Here is a 23,134-nt window from a genome sequence, read left to right as displayed (position 1 = left end):
ATTCCCATCAAATTACCATTAACTTTCTTCACAGAATTAGAAAAAACTACTTTAAAATTCATATGGAACCAAAAAAGAGTCTGTATAGCCAAGACAATCCTAAGCAAAAAGAACAAAGCTGGAGGCATCACACTACCTGACTTCAAACTATACAAGGCTACAGTAACCAAAACAGCATGATACTGGTACCAAAACAGATATATACACCAATGGAATAGAACAGAGGCCACAGAACTAACACCACACATCTACAACCATCGGATCTTTGACAAATCTGACAAAAACCAGAAATGGGCAAAGGATTCCCTATTTAATAAATGGTGCTGGGAAAACTGGCTAGCCATCATATGCAGAAAACTGAAACTGTACCCTTTCCCTACACATTATACAAAAATTAACTCATGATGAATTAAATATTTAAATGTGAGACCTAAACCCATAAAAACCCTAGAAGAAAACCTAGCCAATACCGTTCAGGACATAGGCATGGGCAAAGACTTCATGAGTAAAACATGAAAAGCAATAGCAACAAAAGCCAAAATTGACAAATGGGATCTAATTAAACTAAAGAGCTTCTGCATTGGCAAAGAAACTAGCATCAGAGTGAACAGGCAGCCTACAGAATGGGAGAAAATTTTTGCAATCTATCCATCTGATAAAGGGCTGATATCCAGAATCTACAAGGAACTTAAACAAATTTACAAGAAAAAAACAAACAACCCTATCAAAAAATGGGCGAAGGATATGAACAGACACTTTTCAAATGAAGACATCTATGTGGCCAACAAACATGTGAAAAAAAGCTCATCATCTCTGGTCATTAGAGAAATGCAAATTAAAACCACAATGAGATACCATCTTGTGCCAGTTAGAATGGCGATCATTAAAAAGTCAGAAAACAACAGATGCTGGAGAAGATGTGGAGAAATAGGAACATTTTTACACTGTTGGTGGGAGTGTAAATTAGTTCAACCATTGTGGAAGACAGTGTGGTAATTCCTCAAGGATCTGGAACTAGAAATACCATTTGACCCAGCAATCCCTTTACTGGGTATATACCCAAAGGATCATAAATCATTCTACTATAAAGACACATGCACACATATGTTTATTGTTTATTGCACCACTATTCACAATAGCAAAGACTTGGAACCAACCCAAATGCCCATCAATGATAGACTGGATAAAGAAAATGTGGCACATTTACACCATGGAATACTATGTAGCCATAAAAAGAATGAGTTCAAGTCCTTTGCGGGGACATGAACGAAGCTGGAAACCATCATTCTCAGCAAACTAACGCAGGAACAGAAAACCAAACACCACATGTTCTCACTCATAAGTGGGAGTTGAACAATGAGAGCATACGGGCACAGGGAGGGGAATACCACACACCAGGGCCTGTGGAGGGATGGGAGGCAAGGGGAGGGCTGGCATTAGGAGAAATACCTAATGTAGATGACGAGTTGATGGGTACAACAAACCACCATGGCACATGTATACCTATGTAATAAACCTGCACATTCTGTACATGTATCCCAGAACTTAAAGTATTTATTTTTTAAAAAAAGTGAAACAAGAAAAAAAAAGTGTTCAGTATCCTAAAAAATATATGTACTGTATGGAACTCTGAAACTTTCTTTGGAGAATGGATAAAAATGTTATATGTATACATTGGAAATGGAAGCAGAATAATTTGAAATGAGAGACCTAATCATTACTTGCTTCAAGGAGGGTCATGATAGCAGCATGCTTTCAACTGAAAAAGGAAATCAAGATGCCATGAGAAATAATTCTCAGGAACACTTTCAAAACATTTCCTTTAACAATGGTGTTGGAAAAGACTAATCCCTGAAACAGAAAACGTTAAACAAGCCTCAATAACAATTTCATGGCCATCACTGGGATAACAGTCTAGAAAGTCTGGCACAACTGTCTAAAATGCCAATGAGACCTGATCTGTGACATATGTGTGGGGCACCAACCCTTGCCCAGCCATCTCCTAAATGTTCTGAGCAGAAATACTGGAAGGAGACCATGTGGTTTAGCTCAACCTTACTCATCACCACTAGAAGCCAAAAATATTTTTAAAAAATCAAAGTGAGCACTGACACAGATCAAAAAGGTCATTTGCTATGATACTTGATTTTAAAGGCAAATTCTTAAATAGAAACTATGTATGCATGTGGGATCATAGGTTTGCTATGCTAAATGGGTAGTGAGAGTGGCAGAGGATACGTATTACATATTTATTTTCAATTCCTTAGTTCCCAGGAAGTCTGATTGATTAGGGAAGCCCAAGTCTTTAGGGGCATAAACAAGTGCACTGATAAATTGATGAGTAGTTGGCTCTCACGTGGTCACATACCAAAGTGAAGAAAAAAATTAAAATCTTGCAAAAGATGTGAGATTTCATAAAATCAGTGCCAGTGATGATAGAAGAATTACACCAAAGTCTTTGATGAGTGAGGGTCTGACAGATAAACATAAAACTAGATGATTAACAGTTGGAGAAGAGAAAAATCTCTTCAAGGGTGAAGACAAGACAATTCAAAAGATAGGCAATTCAAAACGGAATGCTAGTTTGAACAGCAAGGGAAAACTGAGGAAGATCTTACATAGTTTTACAATAAGAGACTCATTTTTATGATGGGGCTGGAAAGGTTAAGTATGAAGAATGTTATAACATGCCATTATGCAATTTTGATAATGTAAAAGATGATATACAAGGAAGTTTAGAATCACTGGTAAAGCCCCAAGTGATGGAGCAAAAAGATCCATCTATAGGCCTTCTTACCATACCCTCAGAGTAAGACTACATCTCTGCTGATTCCCAGGGGCAGGGACATAGGGAACACAGGCCTTCTGGGTGGGGGTCACCTCTGTCCTGGCTGGAGTCAGGAGTTGTCCCAGAACTATTCAGGCTCCAGCAAGGCTCACTCACAGCCTCACCCATCCAGTTGGCCTGGGACAGTCAAGGTCAATCTCATTCCTCATTGTGTCCAAGTTTATGTAGGTCGCCATGTAAAGCCCAGGCCCCCCAGGTCAGCCTTATTCCCCTGGGCTCTCATCTCTATGAGGCTCTGTATATTCTATATTCTGATTCTCATCTTCACCCCTCCTCTTGAATCCCTTCTACTCACTATGCCTTTTGGACAGAGGCACCAGCAAGACCTCCTTTATCCTCAGTCTATTCCTAGGATGCGCCTTTCACTTTTTTTGCTGTAACTGAAACTGGGCTTTTCCCTCGTGACAGGCTCCTCTTACATGTGTCTTTCATACTCCTGAGCTGCTGGGCCCGGAGAAACCTCCTTGGTTCTCACAGAAGCTTCCTGGTCATTCTCCACCCCTCTTCCATGCATCCCCTGACCCTCTTCCCCCAGCTTTAAATCTTACGTCACCAGAGAACACCTTCTACTCTTACCTGTGGCAGTTATCTGTGGATTATCAGGTCGCTCACACTCCCATTCCCCAGCTCACTGTCAGTGTCTTCAACACCACCTTTATCAAGCGCTTGGTCATTTCAAAGTCTACAGAGAGGGTCCTTCCAAAACTACTCATTTCTTTGGCTTTCCCTCCAGTGATATTGTCCTCCTCCAACATTTGATTCACTCCCCTTGTTTTAACCTGTACCTGGTCATTACCATTAACTGGCAACCTCCGGAATCTACATTCAAGCATTCCACATTCCGATACCATTCTGTTCAAGTCCAGACCTCCCTCTGTTGGAATTCCAGGCCTGAAGAGCCAACTGCCAGCTTGCCATTTCCAGATGGATGTCCAACAGGCATCTTAAATGTAAAATGTTCAACTGAGCTCCTGGTTTTCTCTCTGCCCTCAAATCAGCTCCTCCTACAGTTTTAGCCATCTCAGTTTTGTCTTAGGCCAAAATTGGAATCATCTTTCAGTATTTCTTTCCTAGTCTCCAACTAATATGTCAGCAAATTCTATTGGTTCTGCTTTCAAGATATATCCAAAATATAACCACTTTTTACTCCCTCCAAGTCATGATCAGGACTCTCCCGATATAGCAGCCTCCTGACATTTATCTCTTATCCTTCACCCTCTTCGATGACTACTCTCAATGCAGCAGCCAGACTGTCTATCCCTTCAGCTCAAAACCCTCCAAAGGCTTCCACTTCACTGAAGATAAAGGCCAGTGTTTACAAGGGTTTACAGGGCCTTTGTAACCTCTTTCCTCCACGACACCCTTCCCTGTTGTCTCCCTCACATCCTATGTGTCTCCTTCTTGCTCAGTTTGCTCTGGACACAGGGGCTTCCTTACAGTCCCTAGAACATACCAGGGATATACCTGCCTTGCGGCCTTAGCACTTGCTATTCCCCTGCTCCAAACACTCCCTGGCTGCTTTCTCTACTTCTTTCAGTCTTTACTCAGATGTCATCTCAGGGAGGCCTTCCCTAGTCACATTATCTAAAAGCTGCAAATAGCCTGCTGTCTTTCCTATTTTCCTTTCTCTCGTTATTTTTCTTCTTAGTGCTTTCCCTACATAAAATATGACATAGTTTACTTAATAAATGTGGCTATCATGTCACTCTCTTAGCAAGCTCCATTAGAGCAGGGTTTTCTGTCTGTCTTGTTCCCTGCTGTATCCCCAACATTGAGAACTGTGGGTGCCACAGAGCAGTCAACAAGTAAAACAATATTTACTTGTTGAGTGAGTGGTCACTCTGTCTTACTGAGGACTTTTTCTGTGTGGTACTGAAAAATGCTGAATAACTCATTAGAATGACTTCATAACATTGTTAAAAGACAAATCAAATTCACTTTGATAAATGTTAGTTTCATATTTTGAGATTAAATCCCAATGAAACCTTTTGTCATTATGTGCCGTAATTGTTAGATTGCCAGTTTAAATGAATCTACATTAAGTGGTTAGTTTTCCATTATCACTTATTCTGGAACAAAAAGGAACTCCTGTGTTATCAAATAATATACCTAAACCTTGGAGTAGTTCTGTTGACTGAATTCAAGATACTAGTTTACAAAAAAACAAGAGTCATACTTTACATGATATGATTCAATTCAACTCATCTCACAGCTTGAACTTAAAATATTCTCTTGGATACATATTGTAATTATCAACTGAACTATTCTCCTTATATTTTTCTGTGATTATTTAAAACCTGATACCAAACTCTGGTTATTTGCTTTATATATAGTGTATCTACCTAGAAACAGTCTTGCTAAGGAAAGAGATATATCCCTACAAACATAATGTGGATATTAGTTATTGTTTATTTCAATTGATGGAATTCATTTCTTACAATTAATATATATTAAAGAAAAATTCTATTTAAATTATTTAAAAAACGAAATTTAAAAACATTTAGTGTAGGTATTCATAACAGAAGGTCCCTCAAAAAATTGCCATTGCTGTTTACAACCACAAGGCGGTATTTTTCTTTTTCTTTTTTTTTTCTTTTCTGAGACAGAGTTTCACTGTTGTCGCCCAGGCTGGAGCGCAATGGCGCAATCTCGGGTCACTGCAACCTCCACCTCCTTGGTTCAAGCGATTCTCCTGCCTCAGCCTCCTGAGTAGCTAGGATTACAGGCGCCTGACACCACTCCTGGCTAATTTTTATATTTTAAGCGGAGACAGGTTTTCACCATGTTGGCCAGGTTGGTCTCGAACTCCTGACCTCAGGTGATCCACCTTCCTCGGTCTCCCAAAATGCTGGGATTACAGGCGTGATCCACCATGCCTGGCCTGGAAGTATTTTTCAAACATGTTCATTCTAATACTTAACTTGCTTTAAATGCTCATTGTTCTGAGACTGGTTTTGTTAAGGGCATGACATTAGACATCCCAAATTACCAAAGGAATCTGTAGCATTCTGCACAGCAAAAGCTGCACAGTGAAGTTGGTGATGGTCAAAATGATTACTACGCATCAGGAAAACACCGTAGGAATTTACAATTACTATTATTTGAACCAGATAATAATTCCCTTTAAATGGAAATATTCAGGGGTTGAATAAATAAATGGTCCCTCACAGTGAGCTTTCTTTTGTGTTTCTCCCACCACTTCCCTTGGTTCTCAGGAGACTGCAGAGCGCAAAGCACCAGGGACTCTTAGCTTTTTACTTACAACTTATACTGGGTAGATTCTCAATGAATTAGTATCATAGAAGGAAGCAGTGTTCCCCGCAACTCTTCTCCCTTTTTGAGAGTTATTATATCTGTTACCAAGAAAAGTAGATTGGTCCTTTCCACATTTTAAATATTTCCCCTCAGGCATTAAAATTAACCATTTTGCTTCATAAATATTATCAATTTTTTATAGTTTTTACCCTTTACTTTAAAAAGTCAATGTGGGAAATAGGAATATTCACACGGTTCCAATGTATCTCTCCAAGCATGCCTTAGTGATTGCAAGGGAAACACACACCTGCATAGTGGAGACATGTGGCAGATGCCCTCTTAACCAAGCAATTAAACTTAGCATCACTAAAAGTGGAGATGACTGACATCACATGCTTCTCAATATGATACAGTATAAGGGGCACTATCAACGGGACATTGTGACCCAAAATATCATGAGGAAATAATCATTCTACTCTCCAGAGTATGGGATATTCCATAAGACAAGTGACTTAGGCTTTTCAAAAAGTCAATTTCATACGAAAAAAAAAAAAAGAAAGATTCTTCTAGATTAAAAGAGACAAGGAAACAATAATAAATTCAGTATGTGAGCCTTGGTTGGAATGTGGCTTAAAAACAAAAGACTATAATAGTCATTTTTTGACAACTAATAATACCAGCATTTTGGGAGGCTGAGGCAGGCAATCACTTGAGCCCAGTTCAAGACCAGCCTGGACAATATAGCGAACCCCTATTTCTGTTTTTCTGAGATCAGATGAGATCGGGTGCATTCTGGGTGGTATGGCTGTAGAGCCTGTCTATATATATATATATTTTTTTTCAAGACAGAGTCTCACTCTGTCGCCGAGGCTGGAGTGCAGTGGCGTGATCTCGGCTCACTGCAACCTCTGCCTCCCAGGTTCAAGCAATTCTCCTGCCTCAGCCTCCTGAGTAGCTGGGCGTACAGGCATCCGCCATCACGCCTGGCTACTTTTTGTATTTTCAGTAGAGATGGGGTTTCACCATGTTAGCCAGGTTGGTCTTGAACTCCTGATCTCAGGTGATCTGCCCACCTCAGTCTCCCAAAGTGCTGGGATTACAGGTGTTAGCCACTGCACCCAGCCTTTATCTTTAAAAAAAGAAAATTAGCTGGGCACAGTGGTGCATGCCTGTAGTCCCAGCTACTTGAAAGGCTGAGGTGAGATAATCAACTGAGCCCCTGAGGTCAAGGCTGCAGTCCCCATGAGGGCACCACTGCATTCAAAAAAAAAAAAAGTATTAAGTAGATATTAATGATATGAAATTGTTAATTTTCTTAGTTGTGATAATGGTATTATGGTTAGAGACCAAGTTCCATGATGTCTTCACTTTCACAAGAGTTAGAAAACACATACACACAACAGAAATATGGTAAAATGATAATTCTTAATTCTTGATTACACAGGTGCTCATCCTATGACTCTTTCATCTTTTCTTGGATTTTGAGACTTTTTATAATAAAAAGAAGAGTAAAAGTATCACCAATGGCAATAGAAATCTGAAAGAGCACAAGACGCTATAGAGAGAGCAGGGAAAAAATTTTATGTGCTAGGATTACAGGAAGGGAGTAGGGGACCTGAATCTCTTGAGAAAAGATATCATAACAAAAGGAAAGTTATGCTGCACAGGCGCTACAAATGACAGATTGGAAAAAAAAATAGGAAGGGAAGGCAACTAGCCTGGGCAACAGAGTGAAATTATGTCTCTAAAATTAAAAAGAAAATTCATATCACAACTTGGTACACACAGCCACATGTGCAAACAGATGCAGAAAACGGGAAAAAAAGTTTCACAAAGCAATATCCTATGAACAACACATTAAGATTTGTTATTCTGTTCTATTTCATTTTTATTTAAATAACAAATGCTGCACTGTGAAACTTTAAATTGCTTTCAGTGGATCATGATGTGTAGTTGGAAAAACACAAATCTCAATCAACTTGCTTGCTTTGTCAGTAGTGAAACTTAGAGAGGTTGTGTCTTGTCTATGGCAGTACAAGTAGTTGACTGAAGAGCTGAGATTGGAACTCAGGGCTATGGGCTCCTAGGCCACATTCTGTCTATTCCACTAAGCTGACTTTCACATTGTTTTATCTTTAAAACACACATGAAACTTTTCAACCTCCTTAACTGACAATATTTTCCAAATCTCAACCCTGGATGCTTATTATTATCCTTTATACTATTTCTGGGAAGAAATATACTGTATTCAGCCATTCAGGTCATAAACTTCATGAGAGCAGAGGGGTTGCCTGTCTTGTTCTTCATGTATTATACCTTCAGCACTTCCATGTTTGGCTCATAACAGATGCTCAATATACTACTGCTGAACGAATTAATGACTCCACTCTTATGGATTTAGATATTATCTCAATATTGATAACTCTTATATACATATTCCTTTTTTTTACAACTAGAATCTAATTTTGCATTTCATTTTGTGGCCTTTCATATTCATCCACCCTAATTTTCAAACACCGGATCACTTTTTCAAGGTATTATTTGTTATTTTTAACTGAACATGTGTAAAATTAAACTTACCATATTAAATGGGTTTTTCTCTACCTCTACTGAAGGTACTAATTATATTCCAGGTATTTGGATTAGGAATTCCCATGAAGTGGGGTCCACAGACTCCAGTTTTCTCAAAAGTCAGGCAGGAAACAAATGTTTGAATCACTTGAGTATAAGAACAGAGGCAGAATTGGAACCACGGCCAAACCAGAGAACCCAGAACCACCTAAAACTTTTGTTGACCCTTTGTGTTCAATTTGTGGCCCACGAATCTAGAGCCACACTTAGCTCACATTCCCCTGCCTCAGAGACCTATACTCAATCAGACCTGGTTGATTTTTCCTATTCAATGCCTCTTGCAGTGGTTCTAGATCATACATCCTTATATGGAATCAAACTGCAGATACTAGGAGGAGAACCCAAGTGAGGAGGAAAGTAGAGAGCTGATGTGTGGGGAAATGAGACATGTTCAGATGGATCTTAAGGAAGCTTTCTCTGTCACATCCTGTGACATGTGATCTTGTCGATACCTATGGGAAAGATCTATATATTTCCTCAACGCTCTTGAGGTGGACTATCATTTTATCATAGTAACACTGAGGTCTGAGTCCTGAGAAGGACTGGCTATAAATGACTCTGTTCCACTAGCCATTTTCTAAATCTGCCTTGCATAAAATCTCAGGAATATCTCTTCAGGGAATTATGTAAAAATTTTAGGCACTATATTTCTTTTTCTTTAATAGACTTTTTTAAAAATTGGCAAATTATTAGTGTACATATTCATGAGGTACACAGTGATGTTTCAATACATATAATGTATAGTGGTCAGATCAAGGTAATTAGGATATCTATCATTTAAAACATTTATCATTTCTTTGTGTTGAAAATGTTCAATATCTTTCTCTAGCTCTTTGAAACTGTGTTTTATTATTAACTATAGTCATCCTACAATGGTATAGAGTGCTAGGACTTATTCCTCTTATTTAGCTGTAATTTTGTATCCTTTAACAAATCTCTCCCTATCCTTCCTCCCATCCCCCTTCCCTTCCCTTCCCGGCCTCTAGAATCCTCTGTTTTACTTTTTACTTCTATGAGAGCAACTTTTTTTGGCTTCCACATATGAGTGAAAACATGCGGTGTTTATCTTTCTGTGCCTGGCTTATTTCATTTAACATAATATCATCCAGTGCCATCCATGTTTCTTTTCTTTGTTGGAAAGATACAACAAAATCATTCAAAGAGTTCCCAAATTAACTTGCAAACCCTATGGCAATCAGTGGCAGAGAATGCCTCTCCAGTGGAACTGCAAATGGGTGTGTATGGATTCAATAAAAGATCTCTTTCAGAAACGCTTAAGAGCATCCTCTCAGGGTTTTAGGAAATCTTCTTAAAAACCATATTTCATAAAATTGATTAAATTTATGTTTAACTCATTTGGGTGCATAGTGTTTCTCTTAGAAATTTTACTGGTTTTACATCAATCCCCATTCTTTTCTCCTTTAAGAATACAAGTCAAGAATAGAAGGTCTTAACCACAAGAAAAAAGGAGGGAGAGAGGTATAATTTCACCTTTTTATTATATCTCAAGGAATATTTCTTTACTTTTCTAGGAGAAACAGTGCCTCTTCTGATTCTAAATTCTACAGCCCAACCTGGTGCTAAAATATTAAAAGAATGGCTGCAGAATTCCTAGTTTCCTCATCTGGTCTCTTTAAAAATGTAATGACTCTATACATAAAGAAATGCTATATTACACTCATTTTCAGCATCATAACATGCGTGTTCTCACGTGGAATGAGAGGGGCCGGTGACCTATATGAGAATTCAGAAGGAAAATGATAGTGAGCACAGCAAGACTTTCTGAAGACCACAGGATAAAGATTCTTCATGGAACAGGTATTTGTAACAAATCCTTAATACTATTCATCTTCAGAGAGTTATTGCAAATCACACTCCTTCCACCTCTGCTGCACCAGGTAGATGGGTGAGAAGGCAACAGGGAGTTAGTAACATCAGCATATTATAGTTACCCTCCCATGGACTATTTTTCTGCTTTCAGAGAGTAGTTGATAGCATATATTTAAGCCAATTTTAGGCACAGAACAAATTTGTGGTGGTTCATGTGTAGTCAATATTTTGAGTGTTGGAGTAAGCTAGCTTTAATTAAGAGACAAGTAGCTAATCTACAATCATTGCCCTGGGAAAACTCCCATTGATATCCAGTTTAAGGGAAAGGTAAACTTGGGAGACACTTGAAGGATTTCCATCACATTTTTAAAGCTAAAGCAGAAAGTATAATTATAAAGCCTCCCAACTTCCTCTTAAATTACAGCAGATAATTAAATCGTTAGGTTTCTTCAACATTCTCCGGATGTTCTAAATACAGACTAAATAAGAAAGAGCACCCTAGAGGCAAAACACATCCCATCTCTATTAGCAGAAATTAAACATTCTATTTCTTTAATTTGTTAGTGAAAATTGTAGTTTTAGAAAGTGACTGTCACAAGATTGGGACTTTAAACAGAAAAGTCAAGAATCCAGGACCCTTGCTGTGATTCACAGGGAGGGATCTGCCACATGATTCCCCAATATGATTCTCTAACAACCATGGTTTACCAGTCACTGACATGCTCATTACCTGTAAATTATGGAGTCAAACGTATCTTGGGCTTGCCCTCTGAATCCATCCAGACTCGCTCAGCTTTGGGCACAGGAGGCCACTCTTCCATCAGGGTTTTAAAAGAGATGACCCCATCAGCTTAGAATACTCTTCTTTTTAGATGTGCTCCTGGTGGGAGTGGGTACTTAATGAATATCCTCTGGCTAGGTCCTCAGGGAACTTGTCTTTTCCTCCCTAACTTCTTATGGTCAAGAAAATGCATTTGTCAGGCCTCCTTAATCCAATTACTGGCACCAGGTAATAAATCTAGAATGGCTCTGTATCTCTATGGAATCTGATTCTTCTGCTCCAGTGAGCCGAGCCTGAGAGTTGGGTTTCCCCAGAGTCACAGGAAATTTTTGCATGTGTTCCTTATATCACTCAAGTTCCTGTCCTCTATCCATATGCATATCCAATCTCATGCAGTCTTCAGAAACTTGGCAGGGCTACTGTGGAGAAGACTGAAGCTTCAGACTATGGGATAACTAACTAAATGTCTTTTATGGTCCTTCTCAGTCTGACCTAGGTGTGTCTACAAAGTACTAACACGAGCTCCCAATATGGACTGAAGACCAAAAATGAACTGCCAATAACAAAAACGCTGTATTTTATGAACATTCCTTATTCAGCTCAGTAAATGCTAAATACCTATTCTGTGACAGCTACTATGGTAAAGTTTTATGCCACAGTAAGGAAAACTAATTCAATTAAGATGCTGCCAGCAGCCTTTTCTTTCAGAGACCAGAATTTCTTAATTCCATCAACAATGTCTAAACTCTAAATTCTCCTAAAGTTAATGTTCAGTGAAGCTCTGGCTTTTCCTGGCCCATTCTTATGTCTTCCCAATCTGGCTCCATGGATTTCTGGGTCTTTGCTCAGGATGTGCTTCTTCCTGCTCAGTGTGTAGAATACCAACACATTCTTCCATACGCAGTTTAAACATCATGTCTTGCCAACTTCCTCCCCAGAATGATTGTTCCTGCGGAACTTTCTTGGCTCCTCCAGTGTAGCACTGATTGGATCCTGTTTTGTAATGAAGCTGGTTGCTTCCATGTCTCTCTGGCTAGAGATCCCTGAGGGCAGGGAGCAGCAAGATCGTGTCTGTTTCAATATCTCCAGTGCAGTGCTTTGCACACAGTCATAACTCTATCCATTACTTGTTTTTCTATGAATAAAAGAATGAATCTCTCAGGTGCTGTCTGGATCAAAGTTCAGTCAAATTCTGCCTGACAAATGCCTGAGGAATTCAGATCAGTCCTTGGCAAAGCAGCAGCCTGGGGCCAGCTACTTCGAAGGAGAATGGGCTGGGGCAATCCAACCTGGGCTTGATACCAGCTCTATCATTCCCTAGTTGGTGGCCTTGGGAACATTACTTAAGCTCCTTAAGCCTTAAGTTATAACCTATAAAATGGGAATGATCTGGGAACAATCACTGGAGCTATTCTCCAGGGATGCTGTCAAGATTAAAGGAGATTAATCCACCAAAAATCCTAACACAGAGACTACCACACAGTAGTAACCAACAACTGATGAACATCTTTTACACGTCAGACACCGTAACATTCTGGAGATACAACAAATAACAAGACCGACCACATTACCACCCGGGAACAAGCGTAATGTAAAGATAAGAACAGAAAGTAAGCCAACAATTATAAAGCAATGGCTGCCAGAGAATTAAAAACAGAGAACAGAAGGACAAAGAGGAAGGAGGACTAAATCAGTCCAGAAGTATGAGACAGGTGGTATCATACTCCTCTTTGGGTAACCTGCTGCTATTTCTCTCCAAATGTACTAACCTCAGTACAGATGGGGTTACTTCCCAATAAACCCATTATAATGTAAGTCAAAAATGCATTTAGTATACCTAACCTGCCAAACGTCATGGCCCAGCGTACCTTAAATGTGCTCAGAACACTTACATTAGCCTGCAATTGAGCAAAATCATCTAATACAAAGCCTATTTTGTAACACAGTATTGAGTATCTCATATAATTTATTGAAGACCATATTGAAAGTAAAAAATAGAATGGTTGTATGGGTACCTGAAATACAGTTTCTGCTAAATGAGCATCAGTTTTGCACCAATGCAAAGTTGAGAAATCCTAATTTGAACCATGGTAAACTGGAGACCATCTGTATTCCATTTAATTAGAACTGAGCTTCAGGATGGGCAAGTTCAAGGCCATAGCTGAGCTGACTGGGGCCCCAAGAATCTCTGATTATATGTTTTATACGACTTGACCCAACATTGACTTACCCAGGGTAAATCAGAAGGTTTTCAGAAGATTTTGAGGCATTTATCACAGATGGCAGGCCTGCAAACATTATGGGCATTCTTGAAAAACTAAAGTAGAGACATCAAAGAGTTAGAGTGACCTTCACAGATACCCTCCAGAAGAGGGTAGAAAACAGTATCTTGGGACTGTCCAGGCTATTTGTTATTGTTGCTAAGCAAACAAACAGTTGTTTTAATCCCAATCCAGAACGTTTTTGCATCTTACTTCCTAAATACCACACAGAAAGGCTCCATAGTTCTTTGGAGAAATGCCTGATTCCAAGGCTGGAGTAGTAACACAATATGAGCCTGGAATATCACATTATGACTGAAAGCACTCCAGAAAAAAAAAAAAAAGATGATGGAGAATGTCAAAAGACATAGCAGACATCCGAAAGCATTTCCATTAGCCAAATCTGGGGCAGCCGTGGATTGTAACCCACTGAAAAATCCATGAGCCAATTCTGATAATAACAGAGATAAGTTTTAAAAAATCAATAAATGGGACAGAAAAGGTGGAACAACACAAATGTCCATCAATGGATCATACATTTTTAAAATGTGGTATACACATAACAATGGATTATTAGTCAGCCCTAAAAAGGGAGGAAATTCTAGCACGTGCTACGTCATGAATAAACCTTGAAGCCACTACAATAAGTGAAACAAGCCAGACATAAAAGGACAAATATTGTATAATTCCACTTGTACGAGGTACCTAGAGTAGTCAAATTCATAGAAACAAAGTAGAATGGTGGTTACCAGGCACTGGGAGAAGGAGGAGTGGGAAGTTATTATTTAATAGGCACAGAGTTTCAGTTTGGGAAGATGAAAAAGTTGTGGAGATGGATAATAGTGATGGTTGCACAACAATATGAATATGCTTAATGCCACTGAACCACATACTTAAAAATAATTCAAGTGATACATGTTATGCTATATACATTTTACCACAATAAAAAGAAAATAGATGAGCAGCACCAGGATCAACTTGTTTTTGCATACAAAGGTAAAAATCACTTGGATTCAACTTTTCTTCCACAAAGCAAAATCTACCTGGCCCTATGAGGAAGGTCAGATATTATAAAGAAGCCATTTTAAATAGTAAAGCAAACTAAAAGACGGTAGAATCTGTTTATTTCAAACAAGTTGGGGTCTTATTAATTAATCTGTATGATTAATTTGATCAGTGTTTTAGTAAATAACATAACTTACTTACATAATATCTGCAATTCTAAAATCTAGAGAGCTCTGAAAATCCAAACCTTTTTTCATACGTTCAAAACACATATTTCATATTGTTCAAAAACACATATGGTAGCAAAACCTGACCTGAACTCACAAGAGCCCATGTTTGGTCTTAATTTACCTCTACCTGGTGTAAATATTCATACATTTTGCCACAGAAATATTACTGTGCTTATGGTGGCATTGCCTGAGTGCCTCCTATGGGCATCATATAATATACAGTATAAGAACCATGCCAAAAAGATGTGAAAATTCTAAGTTTCAAAAAAAAAAAAAAAATCTGGTCCTGAATTTCAAAGAGACTATAGATCCCTACAAAATTTAACCATATCAGATATCAGACCAATATTTTCCAAGTTTTTGACATTTTCTACCAAATTCACACTTTTGCCATATCTACAGATCACTTGTATTATTATATTCTCTAGTACTTGTCTTCAGATTGACTCACCTTTTTTCTTTAAATAATTTTTAAAAGAAACATCTCCACTGTAAAAGATGAGAGCTTGAGAGGCCAGCTCTGTTAAAAGGGAAATGCTGAAGGATTAGAGAGGTGTTAAAGACACAACAACAAACTGAGGCTTTTGCCTTGAATAACCAGAAAGACCAATAGAAAATGGAAATGAAATAACTGCCTCACTACGTGATTCCACATCATCTAGTGCTAGGCTGGTGCACCGTCTCCAAAACCTACTCTCCTCAGAAGTATTCATCCCACACTTGGGGAACTGGACTAGACCATCATAATCCTGCAACTCAGGTAATGACTCTGCTCAGATTAGTAAGTCTTGTTTTGGGGTTGAGGGGAGTCACATCCACACAGCAGCACAATACAGCAGTGAGGGAGTCAATCTCCTTATCTCCCTTCTAATTCTGTCACCCATCACCTGTCATGCAGGTTCAGCTGGGTCACTCGCAACTGTCTACTTATCAAATTGGTGCAAGTCATTTTGAGTACAACTCTCTGGAACATCCACAGCTTCCACCTGCCAAAGGACACCTCAAGGTACTAGGATCTAGAAGTGAACACAGACTGACAAACCAGAAGATGACAGGTGAACAGAACTCCCATCCTTTATTAACTTCAACACTAGCTACTGTAAATAGTGGCCTTCAAAATCAGCAGAGAAAGATTTACTGTAGAAAGAGAATAGGTTTTCAAAAGTACTTTCAAATAGACATCAGCTCTATATGCATTTTTAAATAAAATAAGTGAAGCAGAAGGGAAAGTTTTTCCTTACAGTGGAATGCTGGGAATTATAAATGCTGGGGATGAGAAAACATCCATTTTGCAACTACTACAAAATAATAATAACTAACTACACAGTGATTAAACCAAGTGATCAAAATTAATATCACCAGTAAGGGGCAAACAGCCACCAAGAGCCTCTGGATGTGATAGATTGAGAAGGACCAATTTACTTCTAGAGTACTCACAAATCGAATCGTGAAGACACATCAAACAGACCCAAACTCAGGGAGATGCTACAAAATACCTGGTCTACACAGGTGGCCAAATGTACCCTCCGACCAGGCCAGACAACAAGAGCTGATGAAGACGCTGCTGCCATGCACAAGGTGGGCCCAGGAGAGGGCAGTTGGTGGCCAGGTGGGAAGAAAAGCAGAGACACTTCTAAGGAGAGGCTGGTAACTGAAGACCCCTCAGACGCACAGCCTCAACAGAGATGTAGAATGCCTGGGCTCTAGTCAGTTGCAGTGAGCCAAGATCATGCCACTGCACTCCAGCCTGGGCAACAGAGCTAGGCTCTGTCTCAAAAAATAAAAAATAAAAATAAATACATGAAAAGAGAATAGGACTGCATGCTCACTCAAGCCCCTTCCAGCGCTTCGTTCCGGGGGAGGAGGCCACGCTGACCCCCAAGGCCTCTGAGCGGGGGAAAAACCCAACAAAACCTGGCCTATAATCTTCAAAAATATCATGAAAGACAAAGACTGAAAGACTATTCCAGATTAAAGACACATATCTACCAAAATACATAATCCTGGACTGTATCCTATACCAGAAAAAAGCTATGAAAGTTACTGAGACAGCTGACTCAACTAGAATATGGACAGAAGACTGGTAAAGGAATTTTATCAGTGTTAAATTTCCTGATTTTGATTACTTAAGTAACAGAATATCAATTTTATTTTAGGAAATACATACTTAGATGTTAAGAGGTGCGAGGCACAATGTCTCTAACTTACTCCCAAATGGTTCAGAAAAAATATGTATATATGCAGATGAACAGTATATGACAAATGTCAACAACAGGTGATTAAGAAGAAAGGTGACCGGAGTTCTTTACCACTCTTGCAAATTTTCTGGAAATCTGAAATTAGGTACAAGAAATGGCTATTCACTGCCCTTGTGGCTGCCAGCAAAGCCACCCAGTGTCCCCAGTTTCTATGTAAACTCACCATTCTTCTGAGAATCCTTAACAGAAGCTTCTGTTCCTTTGGGTCCTCCTTGGATGTCAGCAAATGAGCAAAAATTTCCACATTTTCAGGAGAGAGGCTGTCTGGGTTTTCCCCTCCATACAGCTGAACCAGTATAGACAGGCACTTGGATGAAATGTCGAAAATCTCAGGATCTTCATTAGGAAGCTGAAAATTAACAAATAAGACCATTTAAATTTTGTTGAAGATGGTATTAGTACTCAAAAAAACACAGTAAAATTTGGCTTGATGGGGGTGTCAGCCTGAGTAGTCTGCTGAATACTTTTTACTTTTCTTTCTCTTCTTTTCTTTTTCTTTTTCTTTTTTTTTTTTTTGAGACAGGGTCTCACTCTGTTGCCCAGGTTGGAGTGCAGTGGTATGATCACACCTCTCTCTAGCCTCAACCTCCTGGGCTCAAGTGATCCTCCTGCCTCAGTCTCCTGAGTAGCTGGGAACAAAAGCATACACCACCATCTTGCCCAGCTCATTTTTTTTTTTTTTTTTTGGGTAGAAATATAGTCTCCCTATGTTGCCCAGGCTAGTTTTGAACTCCTGGGTTCAAGGAATTCTCCTTCCTTAGACTCCCAGAGTGCTGGGATTTCAGGCATGAACCACTGCGCCCAGCCCAAATACTTTTTAAAATACATCTTTTTCAAAGTGCATATAGTTGCTCAAACAAAACTAACAGCACAAAATCAGAAGGTCATAGATTCTTCTTTTTAAAAAAGTTTTTTTATTATTTTATTTTTATTGGCACATAATTATACATTTTTATGGGGTACAGTGTGAGGTTTCAATACACATATACAATGTATAATAATCAAATTATGGTAATTAACATATCCTTTACCTCATACATATATCCTTTTTTTGTGGTGAGAACATTCAAAATCCTCTCTTCCAGCTATTTTGAAATATACATTACATTATTATTAACTATAGTGCAGTGAAACGCTAGACCCGAACTCCTATTTAATTGTAACTGTACCCATTGACCCGCTTCATAGTAACTCTATATTTAACCTTTTGAAGAACTGCCAGACTGTTTTCCAAAGCTGCCACTTGTACCAGCAATGTATGAAAATTCCATTTTCACTAACACTTGTTATTATCTGTCTTTTCAGTTAGAGTTATCCTAGTAGGTCTGCAGGGGTAATTCATTGTGGTTTTCCGTCGTACTTCCCTGACGGCTAATGATGAGGGGTACCTTTTCATGTGCTGATTGGCCATTTGTGTATCTTCAGAGAAATGTCTGTGCAGACCCTTTGCCCATTTTAAAAATAGGTCATTCGTCTTTATACAGTTGAGTTCTAAGAGTTCTTTATATATTTTAAATACAAGTTCCTTAACAAACATGTAATTTAAAAGTTTTTTTTCCTTTCTGCAAGTTGTCTTTTCACTTTCTTGATATTGTCCGTTGAAGTAAAAAATATTTTTAATTTTGAAAACTCTAACAACAGTTTTTTTAATACTTGGGTATATGTATGATTTCAGTGACATATATCTAAGAATGTTTTCTTTTATTTTTGTTTTTTGGGAGACAGCATCTCTCTCTGTCACCCAGGCTGGAGTGCAGTGGTACAAACATAGCTTACTGCAGCCTCAACCTCCTGGCTTCAAGCAATCCTCCCACCTCAGCCTCCTGAGTAGCTGGGACCACAGTGGTACACTGTCACACCTGGCTAATTTTTAAATTTTGTGTAGAGACAGGTCTCACCATGTTGCCAAGGCTAGTCTTGAACTCCTGGGCTCAAGCAATCCTCCTGCCTTGTCTTCCCCAAAGTACTGAGAGTACAGGCAAGAGCCACCACACCCAATCATGCCCAAGTTTTCTTTTAAGAGCTTTATAGCTTTAGCTTTTTACATTGAGGTCTTTGATGCCTTTTGAGTTAATTTTTATATATGGTGTAAGTAGAGGTCCAATTTTATTCTTTTGCATGTGAATTAAACTTTTATTTTGAGATATTTGTAGGTTCACATGCAGTTGTAAGAACCAATACAGAGAGATTCCATATATACTTCACCCAGTTTCCCCAGTGGAAACATCTTGTATAGTAACTATGGCACAGTATCACAGCTCGGACATTAGCCATCAACCTTATTCTGATTTTACTAATTTTACATGTGTGTGCATATGTGTGTTTGTACACACTGTATTTAGCTCTGGGCAACTTAACCACACGTGTAGATTTGGTGACAACCACCACCACCAAGATAAAGAAGAGTTCCATCACAAGGATTCCATTATAGTAAGAGCCAACTCTCACTCTCCTCCATCCTGAACCACTGGTGACCACAAACCGGTTTGCCATTTTGTCATTTCAAGTATGTTACATAAATGGAATCACACTGTATATATGGTTTTCTTCACTCAGCATAATTTCTTTAAAATCCATCCAAGTTTTTGTGTAACAATAGTTCATTTCTTTTTGAGTACTATTCCATGACATAGATGTACCATAGTTTAACTAACTCACCCATAAAGAAAATGTGAGTTGTTCCCAATTTGGAGCTATTACAAATAAAACTACTGTGAACATTTGCACAAGTTTTTGTGTGAACATCAGCTTTCATTCCTCTGGGATAAATGCCCAAGAGTACAATGGCTGGGTTGTATGAGAGATTCATATTTAGTTCTTTAAGAAACTGTCAAACTGTTTTCTAAGGCAGCTGTAGCGTTTTACCATTTTACATTCCTAGCATCAATGTACAAAAGATCCAATTTCTCAGCATCTCCACTAGCACTTAGCGTTTTTTTTTTTGTTTTTTGTTTTTTTTTTGCCACTCTGATAGACAGGTGGTGGTATCTCGTTGTAGTTTAAATTCACATTTCCCTAATGGCAACTGATAGTGAACATCTTATCACCTATTCATGACTTTTGCCCTTTGTGAACTGGATGTTTGATTCTTTATTCTTGATATTTGAAAGTTCTTTAAATATTCTAGATACGCCTTTCATACGGTTTTGCAAATATTTTCTCTCAGTCTGTAGCTTGCCTTTTCATCCATTTTACTGAGTCTTTTGAAGAGAAAAAAAAGTTAATTTTGATGAAGTCCAATTACTGGTTTTAGTTCTTAGCAACTGTGCTTGTGGTGGCAAGTACAAAAAACTCTTTGCCAAAACACATGTCCTGAAGACTTTCTGCTATATTTTTTTCTAAAGGTTTTATAGCTTTATATTTTACATTTAATTCACTTAATTTTGGGTTAATTTTTATATAAAATATGAGGTTTAGGTAAAGGATTTTATTGTTGTTTAGTTTTGCCACTGGGTATCCAATTGCTCCACCACCATTCTTGAAAAGCCTATTGTTGTCCTACGGTATTGCATGTTTAATGAACTGGCAACAAGAGAAAGGCAGAGGAACTGGTCTAAGAAAGGCAGAGGAACTTTGTCTTATAAGAATTAGAACCAAGGGGCTCCATAATCATCTGACATCAGTTCCGTGTTGTATCTATGATGGTTAGAAATGTACATGACAGGAACTCTAGGAATGTTATAGATTCTTCTTTTAGGGTCTCTGGTCAACCATGGCCACAATGTGACACTTAATGCTGGGTTATTCTCTGTTTTAGGCAGTCTTCTGCGTAGGTTCCTCTGTGTGTACATGGTAACTTTTCAAATCTTGGATCCTTGATGATCCTTGGAGTCACTCAATACTTCCGCCCCAATTTCTCAATTTCAGCCATTATACAATCAGTTATACAAGGGATACACTTGGCATACAGACTGTCCATCACTGACTGCACTAAGTCCAGTTTGGCTTTAGTGGAAAAGTTGGTATTGACAAGGATGTGGTAAGGTGGGCCCAGCTGTGTGATATATTGGAAAAATAAGTGGAACGGTGTTGAGAAACTTCTCCTCTAGCACACTTTTTAGGTTTTAATCAATCTTTTCTTTAAGCCTTTGATCTGAGACTAAGCATTCACTTCATGATTGCATACTTCCTTGTTTTCTTTTGCTTCTCCATGGTCACGTCATATTCGTGTTTCTTCTGGAATCTATTAATTGTTAGTATACAGAAATGCAATTGATTTTTTACTGAGGTATAACTGATATACAGAAACTTGCACATATTTAATGTACACATTTTGATGAATTTTGTTTATTGATCTTGTATCCTGAAACCTTGTTGAACTCACTTATTAATTCTAGGAGTCTTTTTAAAGATTCTTCGGCATTTTCTACATAGATAATTGTGTCACCTGTAAATACAGATAGGTTTATTTCTTCCTTTCCAATGGGTATTCCTTTTCTTGCTTTCCGTACCCTACTACACTGGCTAGAACCTCCACAAAGATGTTAAATGAGATTAGTGTGAGTAGACACTCTTGCCTTGTACCCAATCTTAGGGAGAAAGGATTTAGTAATTCATTATTAAGTACCATGCTAGCTGTAAATTTTTCACAGATGCCCTTTACCAGGTTGAGAAGATTCCCCCTCTAATCCTAGTTTGATAACTTTTTACCATGAATAAATGCTGGTGGTTTTGTCAATTACTTTTTCTGTATCAATCCATATGATCATGTAATATTTAATATTTAACCTGTTTATATCATAAAATACATTAATTGATGTTTCAATGTTGAACAAGCCTTGCACATCTGGAATAACTCCTGCTCTGCTCATTCTCTTTATACATTGATGTATTTGATTTGTTAATATTTTGCTGAGGAGTTTTATATCTAAGTTTACAAGAGATACTGATTGTAAGTCTTTTTTGGAGAGGACTTTCTTTGTCTTAGTTTAGTATCAGGGTAATATCACCCCTATAAAATGAGTTGGGAAATGTCCCCTCTTCTATTTATGTCTGTAATCCCAGCACTTTGGGAGGCCAAGGCGGGCAGATCATCTGAGGTCACGAGTTGGAGACCAGCCTGACCAACATGGAGAAACCCCATCTCTACTGAAAATACAAAATTAGCTGGGCGTGGTGGCACATGCCTGTAATCCCAGCTACTCGGGAGGCTGAGGCGGGAGAATCAAATGAACTTGGGAGGCAGAGGTTGTGGTGAGCCGAGATCATGCCACTGCACTCCAGCCTGGGCAACAAGAGTGAAAACTCAGTCTCAAAAAAGAGAAAGAAATTATATAAAATTGATACTTAATTCTTCTTTAACTATTTGGTAAAATTTTCCAGTGAAATCATCTGGGCCCAGAGATTGCTTTTTTAGGAGTATTAAATTATAAATTCAATTTCTTTAATGATTATAGGACTATTCAAGTGTTCATGTTGGTTGAGTTCCAGTAGTTTTGGAAGAATTGGCTCATTTCTTCCAAGTTACAGAATTTATGAACATAAAATTGTTCACAGCTTTCCCTTATTATTCTTTAAATGGCTGATATACACTGATATCTCTTGTTTCATCCCTTATATTGATAATTTCTGTCCTCTCTCTTCTTTGTCAGTTGGATAGAGGTTTTTCAATTTTACTGATTTTTTTTCAGGGTCAGCTTTTTGTTTCATTGATTTCTCTGTATTGTTTTCCTGTTTTCAATTTCATTGATTTCTGGTTTGATCTTTATAATTCCTTCCCTTTAGCTTGTTTTGAGTTAGCTTTGCTATTCTTCCAGTTTATGGAGGTGAGAACTTAGATTATTGATTTAAAATCTTTCCCTTTTTCACCTTTTGTCTATAAGCTTTTGGTTTTTTCTCTCAGGACTGCTTTTAGGTGTAGTCTACATATTTGGATGTTTTCATTTTCATTCAGTTCTATGCATTTAAAAAGCTTCTTGTGTGACTTCCTCTTGGACCCATGAGTTATTAGTGTGTTTACTTTTTAAATGTTGGAAATTTTCCTATTGTGTCCTTCTCTTATTGATTTCTAGTTTGATTCCATTGTTATCAGAGAA

At 38.3% G+C, this 23,134-nt stretch overlaps 1 protein-coding gene across 2 annotated transcripts in view; it reads right to left on the bottom strand.

The window, feature by feature from the left end:
• ULK4 (unc-51 like kinase 4) overlaps positions 1-23,134 on the bottom strand; it is a 780,596-nt gene that overhangs the window by 137,493 nt on the left and 619,969 nt on the right. For both annotated transcript variants that reach the window (XM_011984288.1, XM_011984289.1), the window contains one exon: positions 17,263-17,448. In XM_011984288.1, the coding sequence (XP_011839678.1) occupies positions 17,263-17,448 (186 nt within the window). The remainder of the gene's footprint in view (positions 1-17,262; positions 17,449-23,134) is intronic.

The sequence above is a fragment of the Mandrillus leucophaeus genome, unplaced genomic scaffold (assembly GCF_000951045.1).
Source record: "Mandrillus leucophaeus isolate KB7577 unplaced genomic scaffold, Mleu.le_1.0 Scaffold265, whole genome shotgun sequence".
NCBI classification, from domain to species: Eukaryota; Metazoa; Chordata; class Mammalia; order Primates; family Cercopithecidae; genus Mandrillus; species Mandrillus leucophaeus.
This window is presented reverse-complemented; position numbering and strand designations above follow the sequence as displayed.